Source organism: Hyperolius riggenbachi, chromosome 2, assembly GCF_040937935.1.
Source record: "Hyperolius riggenbachi isolate aHypRig1 chromosome 2, aHypRig1.pri, whole genome shotgun sequence".
Lineage (NCBI taxonomy): Eukaryota > Metazoa > Chordata > Amphibia > Anura > Hyperoliidae > Hyperolius > Hyperolius riggenbachi.
The window spans coordinates 350,893,961-350,917,770 of record NC_090647.1 but is presented as its reverse complement, the minus strand read 5'-3'; the positions used below and the strand labels follow the sequence as shown (position 1 = coordinate 350,917,770).

The 23,810-nt window shown below is 42.6% G+C and overlaps 1 protein-coding gene across 2 annotated transcripts in view; it reads right to left on the bottom strand.

Moving 5' to 3' along the window:
* Positions 1-23,810, bottom strand: part of KLHDC8A (kelch domain containing 8A) — a 72,548-nt gene that overhangs the window by 24,595 nt on the left and 24,143 nt on the right. For both annotated transcript variants that reach the window (XM_068269572.1, XM_068269573.1), the window contains exon 4: positions 8,162-8,326. In XM_068269572.1, the coding sequence (XP_068125673.1) occupies positions 8,162-8,326 (165 nt within the window). The remainder of the gene's footprint in view (positions 1-8,161; positions 8,327-23,810) is intronic.

Here is a 23,810-nt window from a genome sequence, read left to right as displayed (position 1 = left end):
GAACTGATCTATATCTTGTTCTTTCCGTCACCAATTAGGCTTTCTTTGGGGGGTACATTTTGCTAAGAGCCACTTTACTATAAATGCATTTTAACAGGAAGAATAAGAAAAAACGGAAAAAATTCATTATTTCTCAGTTTTCAGCCATTATAGTTTTAAAATAATACATGCCTCCATAATTAAAACTCACGTATTGTATTTGCCCATATGTCCCGGTTATTACACCGTTAAAATTATGTCCCTATCACAATGTATGGCGACAATATTTTATTTGGAAATAAAGGTGCATTTTTTCCATTTTGCATCTATCACTATTAACAAGTTTAAAATAAAAAAAAAATATAGAAATATTTCATCTTTACATTGATATTTAAAAAGTTTAGACCCTTAGGTAAATATTTACATGTTTTGTTTTTTTATTGTAATGGTTTTTTTTTTTATAGTAAACATTTTATTTGGGTAGTTTTGGGAGGGTGGGAGGTAAACAATAGATTTATAATGTAAATGTGTGTTCATTTTAATTTATTTTTATTTTCAGTTGTAGTATTACTTTTTGGCCACAAGATGGCGGCCATGAGTTTGTTTACATGACGTCACTCTAAGCGTAACACACGTTTAGAGTGACGCATCGGGGAGGGAACGGCCAGAAAAGGCGCAGCTTCCGAGAGAAGCTGTCGCTTTTTCAGCGGGGGAGAGGAATCAGTGATCGGGCACCATAGCCCGATACATTGATTCCCTGGCTACCGAATCCGCGGCCGGGAGTGCGCGTGCACGCGCGCGATCGGCCACGGGAGCGCGCGGTAGCGCGCATGGTTCCTGGACGTAGTTTCTACGTCCAGGAACCAAAATAGGTTAATGTATAAGAAGCACTGCTGTCTCCTCTGTATTGTCTGCCAGCTGTTGTCACACCATCTCTTCAGATACTGCACTGCAGTCTTCACTCCTTTTCTTTAATCCTGTCACTTGTTTCTCTGTCTCACTCTTGTATGCTTTGCTGTCCTGTTGTCTCTGTGTCACTGTAATGTCTCTGCTGTTTTCTGTTATCTCTCTGTTACAGGTACACTTAAATATCTTTGTCTTTCTTTCTTATTGCTTACTGCTTCTCTTCTGGCTTATCTCTCCAGTATTGCTGCTCTTTATTGGCCTGTAGCTGTGAGTGGTCTCTCTCCTCTCATGTAATGTCTGCAGCTCTCTTTCTCTTCCTTAGTTTAGTTTTCAGTAAGTGCTCACTTGTCTGTGGCTCTGCCTTGCTCTGACTGTCTCACCAATGGCTGGTCTCTTCTTGTGTCTCTCCTCTATTTTCTCACAAATCAAGCTTATTTCTTGCTGCAGTACAGTATAGTACCGTGACACAATTTATTTCTTGCTGCATCATCAGCTCAGTCTCCACGGCTACTTGGCCCCTCCCTCTCACTAGCCTTCAACTGTCAAACTCAACTGATACTTCCTTCTTGCACATGCCCAGCTTCTCTCTCCTCTTTCCTGTTCATGGGCTCCCCCTGGCGGCACCTGCAGGCTCCCTTTACAGCAGCACTTTCCACAAAAAGTAAATGTATCTGTAACCCTTGGTGTGTGTGTCTGTTGCAATGACACACACACACAGGGTTACACATTACTTAACCTGTTCTCAGACTGCACAGCCATCCACCAGGGAAGCCCTTACATGTTTGTACAGTCAATCAACAGTTAAATCATTCTGGTGATAAGTATGACTTTGCTCACATGTGAAAGGCATGGAAAGCTATATAAATGCACTTTGCACCGAAATACTCAGAAGACACGTATAAATGCACATGATGCAGTCTAAGAGCAAAAAAAAAATCCCATATAACAAACAAAACACTCAGAAGGTGAATTATTAAAATTACAGTATACATGAAATAGAAGATAACAGTACCACTTGACCTACTTTAGGTGCACAGGAGATGGTGGAATTCAGCAGGCAAGTCAAATAGCAGTATATTCATTAATACAAAGGATTCTAGGCAGCATTGAACATTCAATGCTGGATTTAATTAGCCTTTGAAATCTTCTAAGCTTGACTCCTTTCTTTGTATATAAAGCATCATATATCCTCTTATTACAGTTTTAGAAACATATCATCCATTTCTGTGGAAGTAAGCCTGATAATTATAATGTTTGCATGTCTTTACCTGGGTGGAACATGTGGAGTGAGGTTTAAATGTGTGTAATGTATATGCAGTTGGGGAGTAAGAATAAGCAGGCAGACGAGAAAGGCCATTGACAGGTCTGCTGTAAAACCAGGCTGGAATAACAGCAGGGATTTTACAAGTCTTTTCAGACATTATATAATTGTTTAAATAAGATTCTTAAGGACGGAGTCGATCCAAGTACAAAAGAACTTGATCAACGCGCAAGTATACAAAAGGCATGGTCATGTCACATTATTAGACATGAGCTCAGCAGAGCTTTCCTGTACAGATTCTGAATTACAATTAAAACTTGTGGGCCGTGGCAGGGGGGCAGTTAACTTAAACCACATGATGGGAAGGGAAGATGATCAAATGCGACGTGGATCACAATGGCTATAGGCAGTGATAAGGGTAAGGGAACTACCTCCATGGCGTGGTGGAGCTCATGCGTACATGCTGTTATCAGGGCCGTAGCAGGGCCTCTGATCAGAAGCGTAGCAATAGCCATAGCAGCCAGAGAAGCTGCTATGGGGCCCTGGAGCATAGGTGGCCCATATGGTACTTAATGTGTTTGCCATTAACTTTCTTGTGTTTCTCCTCCCTCTGACTTTGTCTCAGTGCCCACGAACTATGTGCAGTGTTGATTGCATGAGAATGTAAATTGGCCAATTACATTTTATCCACAGGGTAGGGTAGGTGTCATGGTTTAAGAGTGCATACATCTGAGTGCCCCGTGAGCGTTTTGCTATGGGCCCCAGGATCTCTAGCTACACTACTTCCTCTGATATCAGAGATGCACAACCAAAGAACAAATGCATGTGTTGCATGTAGAGCTCATTGGTACATTAGGTGAGATTTTAGCCAATATTGCAGACATGATTTGCAGACACTGAAAAAGGCCTACTGATTGACTACAGGGTCAAGGACAGCAGTATTTCATGAACAGTGGAGATCGTCAACTGTTCACAGGCTACTGTGGTTTAAGTGTACCATAAGTGGATGAATAGAACTTTGTAATGACTTAACATGGCAACTGTGGGGCAGCATGAACCATCAATGTGAAGGGTGAACATAGACTGCTCTGGTTGGTGCAGGTCAATTGGCATGCTGCCATGAAGCAACTTTCTATTCAAATGACCCAGAAGCAAGCAGAGGTGTGTATGAAAAAGGAGAATACAGCAAACCCTATTGTGAATGGAGCTCCTGAGCAGACTGTTGGTGGCTGTGCCCTTGCTCACCAGGGTTCATCGAACAGCTGCTGTGTGCACAGGAATGCTGACATTGGACTTGCTCTCAATGGCAGACGGTTGCCTTCTACAGTAAGTCACATTGTGAGTTTAATTCCCTGTTCTTTGAATTCCTTAGCCCTTAACCGAATTTAGCACATTTGGGACCGCCTTGATAAGCATATTAAAGGGGCACTACAGCGAAAAACAGTAACATTTAGAATATGTACAAACATATACAAATAAGAAGTACATTTTTCCAGAGTAAAATGAGCCATAAATTACTTTTCTACTATGTTGCTGTAACTTACAGTAGGTAGTAGAAATCTGACAGAAGTGACAAGTTTTGGACTAGTCCATCTCTTTATAGGGGATTCTCGGGGATATATTTATTTTCCAAAGCACTTAGTGAATGGCAGTTGCTCTGTCCAACTGCCAAAAAAACTGTGTAGGGAGCAGAGAAGCTGGCCAGCATCTTTGTATAAATCCTTTTTAGGGAATATCTTTATATCTTTATAAAGAACAAAAGCCTTGATGAGAATCCCCTATGAAGAGAGAACCAAAACGTGTCACTTATGTCAGATTTCTACTGCCTACTGTAAGTGACAGCAACATAGGAGAAAAGTAATTTATGGTTCAATTTACGCTGGGAAAAAAGTACTTCTTATTTGTCTATGTTTGCACATATTTTAAATTTTACAATTTTTCGCCGTAGTGCCCCTTTAAACAACTGGATCTACCACCATGCATTGATCAGTAACTGTCTAGTGCACTGCAGTCTGCATTGCTCCTTTATTCTGGACATAAGCAGATGGTCATACTTACCTGTATTTCACTTGACTGTGTATAATGTATATGTACGCTTTCAAAAGGGAAAAGAAGTGTTGTTAACAACACATCTTCCAAAACAGTGTTTGTAGACAGCCACTGATTTACCCATACAACCCCATTTTTTATTTAAACACCTCCTTGCAAGGTTCCACATCAAAAGATGGTTGCATACCATGCTTCACATGTCAGTAATGAAAAAACAGAGGAATCAAACAAGCATCAATATCTCTGTCAGGCTATGGGTACCCTGACGATTCTTTTAACTAAAGATGTTATTCTATGGTGGGATAAATGACAGTCTCCAAGTTTCTAACCATGCATCTGTTTGCCTGTTCTTTCTTTCACCAATATCATACTGGCCCTCTTTTTCTGGTGCCAGTGGTCCTAAAGCCACCAATAGACATACAAGAAATTATCCTCTGAAGAAGCAACAGATTGTTGCGATACATGTGAGGGACAGCACGGCTGGCATTTTCCTGGGGGCGCTTGTGGTAAGATACTGGTTATTCATTATATATGGAGGTTTCTGTGCCATTTGTATGCTAGTACTGTGCAAACTGTATGCTATTCATCTCTATTCATCTTCCTTACACCTGGACTGGGTGTTTGTATTTGAACATATATTGTTCCTTTTCTACTTTGCTATCTTTGCCCAGGTACACTCTCTATGTGTATCAGCCCGCGTCCTCCAGTGTGTCATATACTTATTTATATATCTATACTCTTTGTGACTTGTACCAAGAGATTTATTTATTTATATATTTGTTTATGATGCTATGACCTGCTGTATGTGGTAGTTTTTAATTGTTTTTATTATGATATGTTACCCATTGAATAAAGATTTTAGTATTTTGGAGAAAAACATTTTTGATTTATTGTTATGATTGCCATATTGGATGGCTGTTTTCTTTTTCATCATATAATATTTTATTATAAGAAAAAAAGGGATATACAACAACATTGTCAGCATTAATGTGCATATTGTGCATCGACAACAACAGTCAACATTTTATTTTTCTCCTAAGTACAGGCCTAAATGGCTTATAGTAAAATATAGCATAGTTCTTTTTTGACTTTTACTTGACCTTTAGGCCCCGTTCACACTTGCGGTTTTTTAAAAACCGGAACGGATGTCCGGACCGCACCGGATCCGGACCGGACCTGATCCGTACGGTTCGTATCCGGATCCGTTCCGTTTGCATCCGTTTTCCGTGCGGTATGAACACGGTTGCGGTCCGGATCCGTTTGAGATAACAAGCTGTATAATAATACCTGGGGTCTGGGAGGTCGGCAGAAGCTCTGGGGTCGTTGTAGGGCCTCACCTCCTCGTTATCAGACGTATCGGACATGTTGCTGCCGGGGAGCTCCAGCGTGAGGTTGCTGCTGCTCCACTCTGTGGGCGCTGGGCCCATGTGTCCCCGTCCAGGATGGCCGCTGTAGCATGGAGGAAGCATGGGAGGTGGGGTGGAGCGTCCGTTTTTTACGGCCAGTGTGTTGTGCGCTCTCCGGTTCTCATTGCTTTGTATTGGCCGGATGCAACAGTCCGGCTCCGCTCCGGATACGTCTGCCGGAGGAGCCGGACCAAAAAATAGCGCATGTTGGATCTTACGCCGGAGTCCGGATCCGGTCCGGCTCCGGTCCGGATGGAACGGACGCATGTGAACGGACGCATAGACTTTCATTGCTGTGCCGTGCGTCCGTTCCGTCCGTTCCGCATGCGGTCCGACTCCAGCACGGCGATTCCGGACGGCGACCGCCAATGTGAACAGGGCCTAAAGGTAGTCAAAGAATGTCATTGCTAAAAGCCTGCTCTGACGGTTTCAGAGGGTTACATCTAACCTCTGTCAGTCACAGTGATAATCATAAGCCCTGACTTTGAGAGTATTTCACCCATTTAGTCTGTTAATTTCCAAGTCATATTTGTCCTATAGAGGGGTAAAATACTGGAGGCACAAATATCATGAACTTGTTTATGCTAAGATGTATAATATTGCTCTTGCATAGAGAGTTAAACATAACCTAAAAGTAGAAACACTAAACAACATATCCTATTCTACTGATAGCATATAAGATATCTCGAGGATCCTGTACTATGGCATAGATAAGAGGTTAGTTATACATGCAGCCAGGTCTCTGGGAAGAAAAATTCACCGTGTGTTAGGCCTACCCTAGCTCTGATTTTATTTTCCATCATGATATTATTATGTGTAATCGCTATGACATGTGATAAAGGCAGAGTGTCCTGAGACTTCCAATTTGTAAAAATTATGTGGTGGGCAGTGCAGATAATATGGCAGATAGAGTGTTTGTGTTTGAGGGGGAGGCTCTCCACACCGATAAGAAGTAATGCTAATTGAGGTGAGAGTTTGAATTGAGATATCATAGTCTTCTGTATTAAGTTCTCAATTTTCCCCCAAAGATCTGAGACAATGGGACAATTCCATAACATGTGGACATATGTACCTATTTCTTTATGACACCTCCAGCATAGAGGTGATATCTCCGCAGAGAAAGAGGCGATGCGTCTGGGGGTAATGTACCATCTATATAGAATTTTGCGAGAGGTTTCCCAATGGGTATTGCATTTTGATATCTTGGAGAGTATTCTATTTGCTATTTTAAGCTGCTTGGATGTTATATTGCATTGTAGGTCGTTGGACCATATATTTGCGTACTTAAGAAGTGGAGAGTTAGAGCGGGGTTGTAATGCCTAATACCATACGGAGATGCCCCCTCTATAGTGATCCGTAAAGTTTAACATTGTCAGTATCTCAGGTTGCATGTTCGGAGGGGTAATTTTATTGGTTACGATCAAGTGAAAGATTCTATGATATGTATATAGCTGGGAATGGTGTAAGTTGAATTGTTGGGATAATGCTTGAAAGGATTTAATTTCATGATTAGAAAATAAGTCAGAGAGGGAGTTGATCCCTGCCATGGTCCATGCATGAAGGTTTAAGTTAGGGGAGAAGTGTTGACAAACCAGTATGCTTGTTGTAAGGGGGATTGGTTTAGAGGATAGCGGAGGGGGGTGTTTAACAAAACACTCCAGATGGCTGTTTTCTTTGATGTATAGTGCCTTCATATGCATCTTAGGCTAGGCAATGTTATTGAATTGCCTCACTTGTTGTGTTACTATACAAGAAGTCAGTCGCCAGCATTATACTGAGTTGGAGCCAAGCATTTCTGTTTGAGCTATAGATAACTGATGGAGTTACCTCAGAGACATTGCCAACACCAGTTACCAAAGGGAAAGATGTGGTTGGAAAGATTTTTCACACTTACCTAATGGTACTGAGCTGGAGATGCCTGCAGGGAAAGCTAAGCACAAGAGGTGAGCATCCAACCCAGCCAAAAGTGCCACGATTTAGTGATTGTCATATTATGAATTTTACATTAATTATTATTGTCAGGGAGCCTTCAATTAGTAATTAGCACAGGATTTTTTTGCCGCAATACAGGAGAACCCTCATAGCCTGTGCACATAACTATTTTTTTTATAAAACCACAGTCCATTAGAATGTGTGTCTTTCTTCAGCATTACTGTAAAACAGAATGCAAGAAAATTTGTTTTTCCTATGCTAACAAATTACAAGAAGGTGTTAGACCCTTAGCATCAACTTTTTTCCAAAGCTAGAAAAGTTAGGAAAACTGTTGTATTTTTAAATGAATTTTCAACAAGTCCATAGATGTTGCAAAGTATTGTGTGTACTAACAAAAAATAAAAGTTCCATTTTTACTAGATTAATCGTGTTTCAGAATGTGACTTCTGGTTTGTTGACAAGCTATATGACTGTTGTAAAACGCTCCCTGCCATTACTGTATTACCGTTATGGAAGAATTCAGTGAGCAAAAAAGCCTTACAGAATCCATGTGTGTGCATAAACAAATTAAAAAATAAACTTGATTCAAGGATAAAAGAAAATAATGTAAAATACATATATTTCTTACCGAGTACATAAATCTTTTTTGCTTGCAGAAAGGAGGTGGCACCATACCGAGGTGTTGGCATTGGAGCTAGGTGGACCCATATATCTTTAAGCATGTCAAATTGCTGAAGGAAGCAGTGTGGTCGTAGATCTGAACCCATCCCTCCTGCAGCATACACCCTGCAGTCTAAAGACAAAATAATTAGATGATGTTATGAACAGACTGAACCATGAATTTACCTAGTTAAAGGGAACCTGAAGCAACCAGTATATGGAGGCTGCATATTTATTATCTTTTAAACAATACCATTTACCTGGCAGTCCTGCTGATTATCCTGACCTCAGTGGTCTCGGAATTATATAACGGAGACAAGCATGCAGCTAGTTTTGTCGGAGACCTCTGATCTGCATGCTTGTTCAGGATCAACGGCTAAAAGTATTAGAGGCAAATAATCAGCTGGACAGCCAGGCAACTGGTATTGTTTTAAATCAAATAAATATGTCAGTCACTTTATCCCTCTTACTTCAGGTTCCCTTTAGGTCTATAAATATTAGAATGGTGATTTCCATTTGTTTGATTTATACATCACCAGAATTACCGGTATTGCTATTAACAGATAAAGAGCTGGAGATCTCAGTACAAGCTTTACTTCTTCACGTAAAATTTGAGATGGAGCTCCAAAACCTTCCAGGGACACATATGCTAAAGCTGGGGAGGGGAGCAGTTTAATAATGATTACCACTATTCAAGGCACATATGGAGATGATCATTACCAGCAAGCACTAATAAAGAGCTAAGCCTGTGGTTGAAGGATGCCATTGGTGGGCCCTCCGCTCCAGGGGGGCTTGGTGCAGTTGCAACCTCTGCAACTATTATCACTACACCAGTGACCACAATAGAACTAAATAATTTAATCAAGGTGGGTTTTCAGGGTAGACAATCAGAAAGGGATTTACCAAGTATTTGAGCTGTTTAGGAAATTGCAGCCATTTTTATACAGAGTCCCATCACTTTCAGGAGTTAAAAAGTAATTGGACAAACTACCATAATCATAAATAAAAAGATAATTTTCAATACAATGTTGAATATCTTTGCAGTCAACGACTGCAACAAATATGGACCCCAGGGACATCACCAAATGCTGGGTTTCCTCCCTAGGGATTTTCCAGGTATTCAACCGCTCTGTATATCTCTCCCTTTAGTTTTGTCTTTAGCAAATTAAAGGTATTTTCATTTGTTTAAGGTCAGATAATTGACTCAACCCCCAAAGCATATTCTACTTAATTTTTTTTTCTACAAAATAACGGCATAGCCCCACCACCCCAGCCTCTTTTAACCCTTAGTGCTTAGTGCTCCCTCACGTCCTCTCCTCTGACCTCCCCACCATCATCTTTGGGGATTTCAATATTCCCATCGATGAAGCCAAGAACTCCGCTGTGACCCGGTTACTCACCATTGCCAACTCACTTGGACTAGTACAACACACCAACACCCCCACTCACACTGCAGGTCACACTCTCGACCTTATATTCACTAAATCCACCACCATTGCAGACCTTGACATCGCACCCTTTCCACCCTCAGACCATCACCTTGTCACCTTCAACCTCCTCACGGAAGGCACCTCCAAACTACCCGCCCACCCACCTGGTCGAAGGCAACTAGACCTACGCAAGCTCAACCCTAGCATCCTTGCTGACCCCCTCCATGCCCTTTCCTCCACTCTCCCCACCCTAACCTGTCCTAATCTTGCTGCAGCTCAGTATCGCCAAACTCTTTCATCAGCCCTAGAGAAAGCTGCTCCACCAATATTTCGCCGCAACCGACCCCCTAACCCCCAGCCCCGGCGAACTACTTATACTCGCAACCTCCAGAGGAAAACACGCGCCACTAAACGGAAATGGAGGAAAACTAGACTTAACCAGGATTTCCTACAGTTCAAGATTAACCTGCTGCAGTTTCACACTGCCCTTGTTCATGCGAAGCAGGAATACTTTACCAAGCTCATCGGAGCACAAGCTTCCAACCCCCGGCGTCTTTTTGCCACTTTCAACTCCCTGCTTAAACCCACCCCCCACCCTCCGTTTCCTCCCTCTCTGCCACAGATTTAGCCACCCACTTCACCAACAAAATTGTCTCCATCCGCCAGGAAATACTCAATCTCCAATCTTCACCTCCCACCCCCTCCCAACCAGCTCCTTCTCCACCCTCTCCTCCCCTCACATCCTTCACTCCTACTACCACCGAGGAAGTCAACCACCTACTGCAGACTTCCCATACCACTACTCCCCCCCCCCCCCCTTGACCCCATCCCTTCTGATTTACTCCAGCCTCACTTCACAGAATTGGCCCCAGTCCTCACTACCCTGTTCAACCTCTGCCTATCCACAGGCACCTTCCCTCAGACTTCAAGCAGGCCACTGTACTACCCCTGCTCAAGAAACCCTTCCTCGACCCCTCGCTACCCTCCAACTACCATCCCATCTCCCTCCTCCCCTTTGCCTCAAAACTCCTTGAGCGTCTGATTCACAAACGCCTGACCCAGTACCTCAATGCCAACTCAGTGCTGGACCCAGTGCAATCTGGATTTCGGCATGCCCACTCAACCGAAACTGCTCTCACTAAAGTGGTCAATGACCTTGCCTTAGCTAAAGCTAAAGGTAAATACTCCATTCTCCTCCTCCTTGACCTTTCAGCAGCTTTTGACACAGCAGATCATCCCCTACTCCTCCAGTCCCTTCCGGTCCATGGGCATTCACGATCTTGCCCTGTCCTGGCTTTCATCCTACCTCTCCAACTGCTCCTTCACGACCGCCTTCAATGAGTCCTCGTCCACCCCCAACCACCTCTCGGTGGGAGTCCCCCAAGGTTCGGTCCTTGGCCCCCTACTGTTCACCCTATACACATCCTCCATTGGCAAGGTTATCTCCTCCTTGGGTTTTAACTATCATCTGTATGCAGATAATACCCAGATCTACCTCCTCACCCCTGACATATCCACCACTACCATGGACAAGATCTCCTCCTGCCTATCAGCCATCTCCTCCTGGATGTCCGCTAGGTTCCTGAAACTAAATCTAGACAAAACGGAATTTATGATCTTTCCACCCCGGCCATCCATGAACCTCCCAGATGTGCATGTCACTGTTAATCACACTACCATTCGCCCTACCTCTCAAGCCCGCTGTCTGGGTGTCACCCTGGACTCCGCACTCTCCTTCACTCCCCACATCCAAAACCTCACAAAGGTGTCCTACCTGATCATGCACCTCCATTACTGTGCACCCATGCTATGCATCTGAGTGAACCTAATTTGCCTAATCTACATGCTCCCCTCCAGTGACTAAGCAATACCTTGTACTCATACTGTGCTGCATGTCATTTTGCTGTATGTCACCCCTAAATATTGTCTGTAACCAGGGGTCTAGTCCTGGGAAAAGAAGTGAGTGGACTCACCTGGAGAACCTCTGCGCGCCAAAAAATGGGCGTGGTCAAGCACACAGTGGGCGTGGTCATGGGTGGGGCCAAATATACATGACCTTAGCAGTGATGTAAAAGGTCTGCCAAGGAAGTTTGAGCTCTGCCGTAGTGTATCCCCCAAAAATTGATGTAATCTGACAGCATTTCACCAAAAAGACACATAATCTGGTAGAAGTTCCTCCAAAATACAGATAATATGGAAGTGGTTCCCCCAAAATAGACAATGTGGCAGCAGCAGTTCCACCAACATACACATAATTTGGAAGCAGTTCCCCAAAATACGCGAAACCTGGCAGCGGATCACCCAAAATACACGTAACACCCAAAAGACATATAATCTGGCAGTAGTGGTCCCCCAAACATACACATAATCTGGCAGCTGTTCCCCAAAATACATAACAGCAATTCCACAAAAATGCAGATAATCTGACAGCAGTTCCCCAAAATAGGTACCCCCAGGTAGCCAGGTCTATAGGTGTCCCCAGTATAAGTAGCCATGAGTATAGTAGTCCCCAGTATATGTAGCCAGAGGTATAGTTGCCTAGTATATGTAGCCAGGGGTATATGTGCCCAGTATATGTAGCCAGTGGGATATGTCCCCAGTATATGTAGGCAGGGGTATATGTCCCCAGTATATGTAGGCAGGGGTATATGTCCCCAGTATATGTAGGCAGGTGTATATGTAGCGAGGGGTATATATGCTCAGTATATGTAGGCAGGGGTATATATGCCCAGTATATGTAGGCAGGTGTATATGTCCCCAGTATATGTAGGCAGGTGTATATGTCCCCAGTATATGTAGGCAGGTGTATATGTCCCCAGTATATGTAGGCAGGGGTATATGTCCCCAGTATATGTAGGCAGGTGTATATGTCCCCAGTATATGTAGGCAGGTGTATATGTCCCCAGTATATGTAGCCAGGTGTATATGTCCCCAGTATATGTAGGCAGGTGTATATGTCCCCAGTATATGTAGGCAGGTGTATATGTCCCCAGTATATGTAGGCAGGTGTATATGTCCCCAGTATATGTAGGCAGGTGTATATGTGGCCAGTATATGTAGGCAGGGGTATATGTCCCCAGTATATGTAGCCAGTGGGATATGTCCCCAGTATATGTAGGCAGGGGTATATGTCCCCAGTATATGTAGGCAGGGGTATATGTCCCCAGTATATGTAGGCAGGTGTATATGTCCCCAGTATATGTAGCGAGGGGTATATATGCCCAGTATATGTAGGCAGGGGTATATATGCCCAGTATATGTAGGCAGGTGTATATGTCCCCAGTATATGTAGTGAGGGGTATATATGCCCAGTATATGTAGGCAGGGGTATATATGCCCAGTATATGTAGGCAGGTGTATATGTCCCCAGTATATGTAGGCAGGGGTATATGTCCCCAGTATATGTAGGCAGGTGTATATGTCCCCAGTATATGTAGGCAGGTGTATATGTCCCCAGTATATGGAGGCAGGTGTATATGTCCCCAGTATATGTAGGCAGGTGTATATGTCCCCAGTATATGTAGGCAGGTGTATATGTCCCCAGTATATGTAGGCAGGTGTATATGTCCCCAGTATATGTAGACAGGGGTATATGTCCCCAGTATATGGAGGCAGGTGTATATGTCCCCAGTATATGGAGGCAGGTGTATATGTCCCCAGTATATGTAGGCAGGTGTATATGTCCCCAGTATATGTAGGCAGGTGTATATGTCCCCAGTATATGTAGGCAGGTGTATATGTCCCCAGTATATGTAGACAGGGGTATATGTCCCCAGTATATGGAGGCAGGTGTATATGTCCCCAGTATATGTAGGCAGGGGTATATGTCCCCAGTATATGTAGGCAGGTGTATATGTCCCCAGTATATGTAGCCAGGTGTATATGTCCCCAGTATATGTAGGCAGGTGTATATGTCCCCAGTATATGTAGGCAGGTGTATATGTCCCCAGTATATGTAGGCAGGTGTATATGTCCCCAGTATATGTAGGCAGGTGTATATGTGGCCAGTATATGTAGGCAGGGGTATATGTCCCCAGTATATGTAGCCAGTGGGATATGTCCCCAGTATATGTAGCCAGTGGGATATGTCCCCAGTATATGTAGGCAGGGGTATATGTCCCCAGTATATGTAGGCAGGGGTATATGTCCCCAGTATATGTAGGCAGGGGTATATGTCCCCAGTATATGTAGGGAGGTGTATATGTCCCCAGTATATGTAGCGAGGGGTATATATGCCCAGTATATGTAGGCAGGGGTATATATGCCCAGTATATGTAGGCAGGTGTATATGTCCCCAGTATATGTAGTGAGGGGTATATATGCCCAGTATATGTAGGCAGGTGTATATGTCCCCAGTATATGTAGGCAGGTGTATATGTCCCCAGTATATGTAGGCAGGGGTATATGTCCCCAGTATATGTAGGCAGGTGTATATGTCCCCAGTATATGTAAGCAGGTGTATATGTCCCCAGTATATGTAGGCAGGTGTATATGTCCCCAGTATATGTAGGCAGGTGTATATGTCCCCAGTATATGTAGGCAGGTGTATATGTGGCCAGTATATGTAGGCAGGGGTATATGTCCCCAGTATATGGAGGCAGGTGTATATGTCCCCAGTATATGTAGGCAGGTGTATATGTGGCCAGTATATGTAGTCAGGGGTATATGTGCCCAGGTAGCCAGGTGTGCCCCCACCCGGAGGGAGCAGAGCAGGGAAGGCGAGCTATAGGGACAGCGGGGATGGGCGGACATCTCCCCCCCCCCCTCCCTCACCTTTGTGCTCCCCTTCCTGCCTCTACCCTTCGGCGTTTTTAAGTGTCGGCCCGGCGGCAAAAGTGGGCGGAGACTTACCTCGTTCCAGTCGCATGGGACGCTCCGCTCTGTGTGCGGCTAGAAGACCAGACTAGCCGCACACAGAGCGGAGCGTCCCATGCGACTGGAACGCAGAAAGTCTCCGCCCACTTTCGCCGCCGGGCCCGACACTTAAAAACGCTGGAGGGGAGAGGCAGGAAGGGGAGCACAAAGGTGAGGGATGGGGGGGGGGGGAGATGTCCTCCCATCCCCGCTGTCCCCATAGCTCGCCTTCCCTGCTCTGCCCTCCTCCACACAAGCCAGGGTGAACGGCGTTCACTTTGAAGAAAAAGTGGGTGGACGCCGTTCACCCGCGTTCACGCAGGACTTGACCCCTGTCTGTAACCTAAACTAATGTCCAGCACTGCGTAATATGTTGGCGATTATAAGTACAATAAAACCTTTAAGGTAAATCTTGGGATAATCAAATGTTTAGGTCTCATTGATCTTAGGTTGTGGAAGGTGTGATGCAGTTGCAATAAATCCTTCAAATCACTAGTGCCTAAGTTGTGTAAAGTTTTGAATGCTATTGATATAGGCTTGAAGAAGATCCTCTATTTTAAGGGTAACCTGTGGAGTGAGCAAAAAAATGGTGTTATGGGGCAATGGCAGGATTGACTTGTTAACAGCCTGGCAGACATATTCTGTACTAACTGCAGGTGGAGCAGATCTTTATTTTGAAGGCATTTGAATAGTCTAGCCAGGATATGAAGAAAGCGTTGACCAGGGTTGGCAGATCTTCTGGGGGAGAAGTTGTTTAATAATTGCAATGTTCCTTTGGTGAAAGTCGAAACAGTGCACATCAATAGAAATGTGATTTCTGATGTTTAATTCTCAATGAATTAATACACCCAAGGATTGGCATGTGGTCACAGCTATTCAAATCTGAATTCCCTACCCTCAGTGATGCCGATTGAGAGTGGAGCTGTTTTGCTGCTTAACCCTGACCTTGATGGCAAGAGTTTTATATTTATTTGCATTTAGACACTTGTCAGTCATCCATCCAACAATAATTGTTTTCTTAGCCAAGCTACAGGAGTGGATATGTCATGTCGGGTTCGAAAGGATAAATATAGCTGGGTGTCATCAGCATAACACTGGTATATCAGGCAGTGTTCTTGGATGAGTTGTTAGCATATACAAGGTGAATAGCAAAAAAGACAGGATGGAGCCTTGTCATCAAAACACACAGTAAAGGACTAACACACACACACACACACACACACACACACACACACACACACACACACACACACACACACACACACACACACACACACACACACACACACACACACACACACACACACACACACACACACACACACACACACCAACATACACACATAGGTAATGAATGGTTAACACACACAGACACATTCACACACAGAAGAGGGAAAGCTAGTACAGACATCCTCTCTCTTTGATTATAAAAAACAAAACAAAAACTTTTTATAGGGCAGCACGGTAGCATAGTGGTTAGCGCTCTTGCCTTGCACTGCTGGATCCCTGGTTCGAATCCCAGCTAGGTCAACATCTGCAAGGAGTTTGTATGGTCTCCCTGTGTCTGTGTGGGTTTCCTCTGTGCACTCCGGTTTCCTCCCACATCCCAAAAACATACAGATAAGTTAATTGGCTTCCCCCTAAATTGGCCCTAGACTAGGATAAATGCACTACACGATATAGACATATGACTATGGTAGGGACTAGATTCTGAGGTTCTCTGAGGGACAGTTAGCGACAAGACAATATACTCTGTACAGCTCTGCGTAATATGTTGGCGCTATATAAATACTTAAATAAAATAAATAGGCCATCAATTAAAACTAAATTAGCTGATATTAATTTGCACTGATGGGAGGTAGGATTGCTTTGTAGAATTGGTTTTCCATGTCTTTTTGCAACCTCCTTTTTTTGTGTTCAATACTTATTCTTTGTGTTCCTCTTCTTACCTTTACTACAAATTATTTCATTTATTGACTTATTTGTTTTGTTTTCTTTGTATGTGTTTATTACTTGTTACTGATATCTGGTGACAATTTCATGTCAATAGGCCCATTGGAAATATATTTATTGAGAAAAACGTTGACATGTTCAATAGTTATTTTCCCCGCTGTATATACAAATGAGCATTACTTAGATATTTGAACAAGCTCTGGATCCAGTAGCTATCAACTTGAAGTATTAACATGCTTGACTTTCAACACACCGGGTAAATTCTAGAACAGAAGCATGAAGTCTTATTATCTTTCACTGATTTCAACACAATTGCACATCTCCTCTACAGTAGCTCATGGCTGCCCCATGCAAGAACAGAATACTAACCAGAATTTACAATTAATAGCTGGAAAAATGCCTCTCTAAGCAGTTGCAAAAAAAAATGCTTTTAGGAATGTTTTCAAAAAATGTGAGAATTAGAATAATTGATAAAGAAATGTGCTAGAGAACCAGAAAGTGTTGTAAACAGAAAAGAATAAATTAAATCAATATTTTGTGACCGTTCTGTCTTTTACTCTGCAGCTACTCCCAATAATTAGGGGTCTGATTAACTATCCCTGTCTAAAAGTATATGTGCCCTGATTGATGATGATGATGAGCCTTAACTAAGCGATAGCTGCAGTCACTGCCACCAATCAGTTTGTGATGCTGCTTGATTCTGTGTATAAAACAGCCCTGCAGACTCTAATATACATGTGCGTGTGTGTGTATATATATATATATATATATACAGGGAGTGCAGAATTATTAGGCAAGTGGTATTTTTGAGGAATAATTTTATTATTGAACAACAACCATGTTCTCAATGAACCCAAAAAACTCATTAATATCAAAGCTGAATATTTTTTAAAGTAGTTTTTAGTTTGTTTTTTGTTTTAGCTCTTTTAGGGGGATATCTGTGTGTGCAGGTGACTATTGCTGTGCATAATTATTAGGCAACTTAACAAAAAACAAATATATACCCATTTCAATTATTTATTTTTACCAGTGAAACCAATATAACATCTCAACATTCACAAATATAAATTTCTGACATTCAAAAACAAAACAAAAATCAGTGACCAATATAGCCACCTTTCTTTGCAAGGACACTCAAAAGCCTGCCATCCATGGATTCTGTCAGTGTTTTGATCTGTTCACCATCAACATGATCAAGAAGATAGTGACATATTGCAACAGGTTCTGGATAGGATGGCTAAATGGGCACATAAATGACAGATGAAATTCAATGTTGAAAAATGTAAAGTCATGCATTTTGGTCGTACCAATGGTCTAGCACCATACAAAATAAACAGGATACAGTAGGGGACATCAAACTTGGAGAAGGACTTAGGAGTACTCATCGACAACAAGTTAAATAATTGTACTCAATGCCAAGCCGCTGCAGCTAAAGCTAACAAAATTTTGGGATGCAATAAAAGGGAAATAAAAACTCGAGATGCTAGCATAATATTGTCCCTGTTTAACTCTCTAGTAAGGCCACATCTGGAATATGGAATTCAGTTCTCGGCACCACGTTACAAAAAAGATATTGCAGTTTTAGAGCAGGTGCAGAGACGAGCAACAAAATTGATACGTGGGATGGAAGGTCTTGCTTACCAAGAAAGGTTAGATAAACTGGGTTTATTTAGTCTAGAGAAAAGACGCCTTAGAGGAGATCTAATTAACATGTATAAATACATCAGAGGTCAATAGAGCTTAGATGCTTTCCTTGCGTTGAAAGACATCCATGGCTACAATTACTAGGTAATGCCTAATGATGTTGATCCAGGGATTTTATCTGATTACCATCTGGAGTCGGGAAGGAATTTTTCCCTTTTGGGGCTAATTGGACCATGCCTTGTAAGGGTTTTTTCTCCTTCCTCTGGATCAACAGGGATATGTGAGGGAGCAGGCTGGAGTTGTACTTTGTACTGGTTGAACTCGATGGACGTATGTCTTTTTTCAACCAAAATAACTATGTAACTATGTAACATTGCGTGCAGCAGCAACCACAGCCTCCCAGACACTGTTCAGAGAGGTGTACTGTTTTCCCTCCTTGTAAATCTCACATTTTATGATGGACCACAGGTTCTCAATGGGGTTCAGATCAGGTGAACAAGGAGGCCATGTCATTAGTTTTTCTTCTTTTATACCCTTTCTTGCCAGCCACGCTGTGGAGTACTTGGACACGTGTGATGGAGCATTGTACTGCATGAAAATCATGTTTTTCTTGAAGGATGCAGACTTCTTCCTGTACCACTGCTTGAAGAAGGTGTCTTCCATAAACTGGCAGTAGGACTGGGAGTTGAGCTTGACTCCATTCCCAACCCGAAAAGGCCCCACAAGCTCATCTTTGATGATACCAGCCCAAACCAGTACTCCACCTCCACCTTGCTGGCGTCTGATTCAGACTGGAGCTCTCTGCCCTTTACCAATCTAGCCACGGGCCCATCCATCTGGCCCATCAAGACTCACTCTCATTTCATCAGTCCATAAAACCTTAGAAAAATCAGTCTTGAGATATTTCTTGACGTTTCAGCTTGTGTGTCTTGTTCAGTGGTGGTCATCTTTCAGCCTTTCTTAACTTGGCCATGTCTCTGAGTATTGCACACCTTGTGCTTTTGGGCACTCCAGTGATGTTGCAGCTCTGAAATATGGCCTTATTGGTGGCAAGTGGCATCTTGGCAGCTGCATGCTTGACTTTTCTCAGTTCATGGGCAGTTATTTTGCGCCTTGGTTTTTCCAGAAGCTTCTTGCGACCCTGTTGACTATTTTGAATGAAACGCTTGATTGTTCGATGATCACGCTTCAGAAGCTTTGCAATTTTAAGAGTGCTGCATCCCTTTGCAAGATATCTCACTATTTTTGACTTTTCTGGGCCTGTCAAGTCCTTCCTTTGACCCATTTTGCCAAAGGAAAGGAAGTTGCCTAATAATTATGCACACCTGATATAGGGTGTTGATGTCATTAGACCACACCCCTTCTCATTACAGAGATGCACATCACCTAATATGCTTAATTGGTAGTAGGCTTTCGAGCCTATACAGCTTGGAGTAAGACAACATGCATAAAGAGGATGATGTTGTCAAAATACTCATTTGCCTAATAATTCTGCACTCCCCTCCCTGTATATATATATATATATATATATATATATATATATATATATATATATATATATATGTATATGTATATATATGTATATGTGTATATATATATATATATATATATATACAGGATCTTCTCCAAAAATTAGCATATTGTGATAAAGTTCATTTTTTCTGTAATGTACTGATACACATTAGACTTTCATATATTTTCGATTCAAATGCACACAACTGAAGTAGTTCAAGCCTTTTATTGTTTTAATATTGATGATTTTGGCATACAGCTCATGAAAACCAAAATGTCCTATCTCAAAAAATTAGCATATTTCATCCGACCAATAAAAGGAAAGTGTTTTTAAAACAAAAAATCCTTTTGCAGAAATGACTGCTTCAATGCGGCTTGGCATGGAGACAATCAGCCTGTGGCACTGCTCAGGTGTTATGGAGGCCCAGGATACTTCGATAGCGGCCTTAAGCTCGTTCAGAGTGTTGGGTCTTGCGTCTCTCAACTTTCTGTTCACAATATCCCACAGACTCTCTATGGGGTTCAGGTCAGGAGAGTTGGCAGGCCAATTGAGCACAGTAATACCATGTTCAGTAAATCATTTACCAGTGGTTTTGGCACTGTGAGCAGGTGCCAGGTCGTGGTGGAAAATGAAATCTTCATCTCCACAAAGCTTTTCAGCAGATGGAAGCATGAAGTGCTCCAAAATCTCCTGATAGCTAGCTGCATTGACCCTGCCCTTGATAAAACACAGTGGACCAACACCAGCAGCTGACATGACACCCCAGACCATCACTGACTGTGGGTACTTGACACTGGACTTCAGGCATTTTGGCATTTCCCTCTCCCCAGTCTTCCTCCAGACTCTGGCACCTTGATTTCCAAATGACATGTAAAAGTTACTTTCATCCAAAAAAAGTACTTTGGACCACTGAGCAACAGTCCAGTGCCGCTTCTCTGTAGCCCAGGTCAGGCACTTCTGCCACTGTTTCTGGTTCAAAAGTGGGTTCATGCTTCCATCTGCTAATTTTTTGAGATAGGAAATTTTGGTTTTCATGAACTGTATGCCAAAATCATCAATATTAAAACAATAAAAGGCTTGAACTACTTCAGTTGTGTGTATTTGAATATAAAATATATGAAAGTCTAATATTTATCAGTACAATACAGAAAATAATGAACTTTATCACAATATGCTATTTTTTTGAGAAGATCCTGTATATATACAGGTCTTTCTCAAAAAATTAGCATATTGTGATAAAGTTCATTATTTTCTGTAATGTACTGATAAACATTAGACTTTCATATATTTTAGAATCATTACACACAACTAAAGTAGTTCAAGCCTTTTATTGTTTTAATATTGATGATTTTGGCATACAGCTCATGAAAACCCCAAATGTTTATCAGTACATTACAGAAAATAATGAACTTTATCACAATATGCACATTTTTTGAGAAGGACCTGTATATACACACAATGGGATGCAAAAGTTTAGGCAACCTAGTTAATTGTCATGATTTTCCTGTATAAATCATTGGTTGTTACGATAAAAAAATGTCAGTTAAGCTGGCCACTAACGGTCCAATTTCTAGCAAAAAATCGTTTGAGCGATCAGAAATTCTGATCGGATTGGTTGTAAATAATCTCCATTGGTGGACACAATCGATTATGAACGAGTGGTCGTGATAGATAGGAAGCAATGATTGGTTAGTTGATGGTGTAGTGAACGATTTTTTGTCCGATCAGAATTTCTGGTCGCTCGAACGATTTTTTGCTAGAAATTGGACCGTTAGTGGCCAGCTTTAGATATATCATATAGGAGACACACACAGTGATATTTGAGAAGTGAAATGAAGTTTATTGGACTTACAGAAAGTGTGCAATCATTGTTTAAACAAAATTAGGCAGGTGCTTAAATTTGGGCACCACAAAAAAAAAAATTAAATCAGTATTTAGTAGATCCTCCTTTTGCAAAAATTACAGCCTTTAAAAATGCTTCCTGTAGGTTCCAATGAGAGTCTGGGTTCCGGTTGAAGGTATTTTGGACCATTCCTCTTTACAAAACATCTCTAGTTCATTCAGGTTTGATGGCTTCCAAACATGGACAGCTCTATTTAACTCACACCACAGATTTTTGAAAATATTCAGGTCTGGGGTCTGAGATGGCCATTCCAGAACGTTGTACTTGTTCCTCTGCATGAATGCCTTAGTGGATTTTGAGCAGTGTTGAAGGTCGTTGTCTTATAGGATATATTTTATTATTTTTGTTTTCAAAATTTTTTTATTATTATTCTATTGAATAGCAAAATAGCAGTGAGAACATACAATTATGTGTAAAACGGTGCACATTGCAAGAAATATGCTTACAAAAAACTTATTATATGCACCAAGACTTCTTAACAAAGCATCTGGTTAAGTAAAGTATAAAGTATAAAATATAAAGTATAAAACAAAATGTAAAACAAAATATAAAACTAAATAAGATAATTCGCTTGAGAGAGACATAAACAGAATGTCAAACATCGGTGTGGTATACTGGAGATGAGTACATTCACAGTCACTTGGTGTGGTAACATATCCTAGTAGTGCAAACTGTCTCGCGAAAAGGCGAGGTCATATGCAACTTGGGGTGGGGGCTGGCAGCCCTAAGGCAACAAATACCAGCGCCCTCAATGGGAGCCACAGGCTGAACTTGTACTGGGTGAGTTCAAACAAGGTCCACCAGTCAGGGGGGTGGGCTATAATAAGTTTGAGAGGGCCGTGGGATCCCTTGATACTAGGACCCGGGTGTTGGGGGGGGGGGGGGGGGGCGAAGCCGTCGCCCCTCCTCCGGAGATACTTTTTTTAGAAAGTGTCTGTATCCATCGCGGGGGTAGGAGAAAAAGAGGGGGAAAAAGGTAGGGAAAGAGCAGGGAAGAGGGGAAAGGGGGGAGAAGAAAGGGAGTAGAGAAAAGAGTGAAAAGGAAGAGCAGAGTGAGAAAAAGGTCAACCCCGGCACCGCCTCCGGCCATAGAAGGGTAAAGTGTTTGGTTCAAATGCTTGCTTGCATGTGTAAGAAAGGAATTTATTAATGCACTAATTGTAATGGATGCCCTAAGGTTTTTAGGCAGGAGATTAAACTGTAGTTAGCGATTGGGGTAAGCTTGGATGGTATTGGTTAACGTATGGGAGCCAAGTTTTTTCAAAACGTGGAAGGGAGTCATCAAGTATAGCTTTCATTTTATCAAAGCAGAGGGCGCTGCTCAAATTAGTTCTAAATTTGGATATGGACAGGGTAGGGGACCTCCACGCGCCTGCGATGACTCTCTTTCCTGCTAAGCATATGTGTGAGAGCAATTTATATTGGGGGTTAGATATGCCCGGTGGGCGAAATCCCAGGAGTGCTATCTCCGGAACCCTGGGGACTTGAACTTGGATTGTGGAATAAATGACCTGGTATATTCTGATCCAGAACCTCCGGACCCTCGGGCAGGACCACCACACGTGAAAGAGGGTCCCCCCCTGTCCACAACCGCGAAAGCATAGGCCATTGTTTGTAGTATCAAATTTTGAAATGCGGTCTGGAGTGAGATACCACCTTAGGAGTACTTTATATTGGGTCTCCACGAGGGAGGCACTAATGGAGCATTGTGGGGTGAGAGACCATATGTCAGAGAGGTCCTCTTTTTCGAAGGTGGTGTTGAGATCGAGTTCCCATTTTATTATATATGAGGGCTTGGGAAGACCAGGGGGGGACACAATGCACCTGTACAGCAGAGAGATCAGGCCCGGGGATCCCGGGTCGGAGGCGCACACGTGTTCGAAGCATGTGCGAGTCAAGAGGGAGCCATGCCCCTTGGCAACCTGGGAAAGAAAATGTGAGATTTGGAGGTAGCGGAAATATTCTTTTATGGGCAGTTGGTGTTTCTCTTTAAGACATGCAAAGGGTTTAACTGCTGAGTCAGTGACTAAATCGTATAGAATAGTGAGGTTTCTTGAGAGCCACCAGCGAAAGGCTGCTGGGTTCTCCAGTCCAGGTGTAAAATCTGGGTGACCTAAGAAGGAGGTGAGTGGGAGGTGCGGAGAGATTAGGTTGCCTTTAAATTTAACTGTGTCCCAGATTTTGAGAGAGTGTGCAATGATTGGATTTTTAATATTTCTTCGCCGAACAGGGGGTAACCAGAGCAAGTTCCCAATGGAGATGGGGGAGCATATGGATTGCTCCATTGTTACCCACAGCGGAGGGTGCGTTAATTCATGCC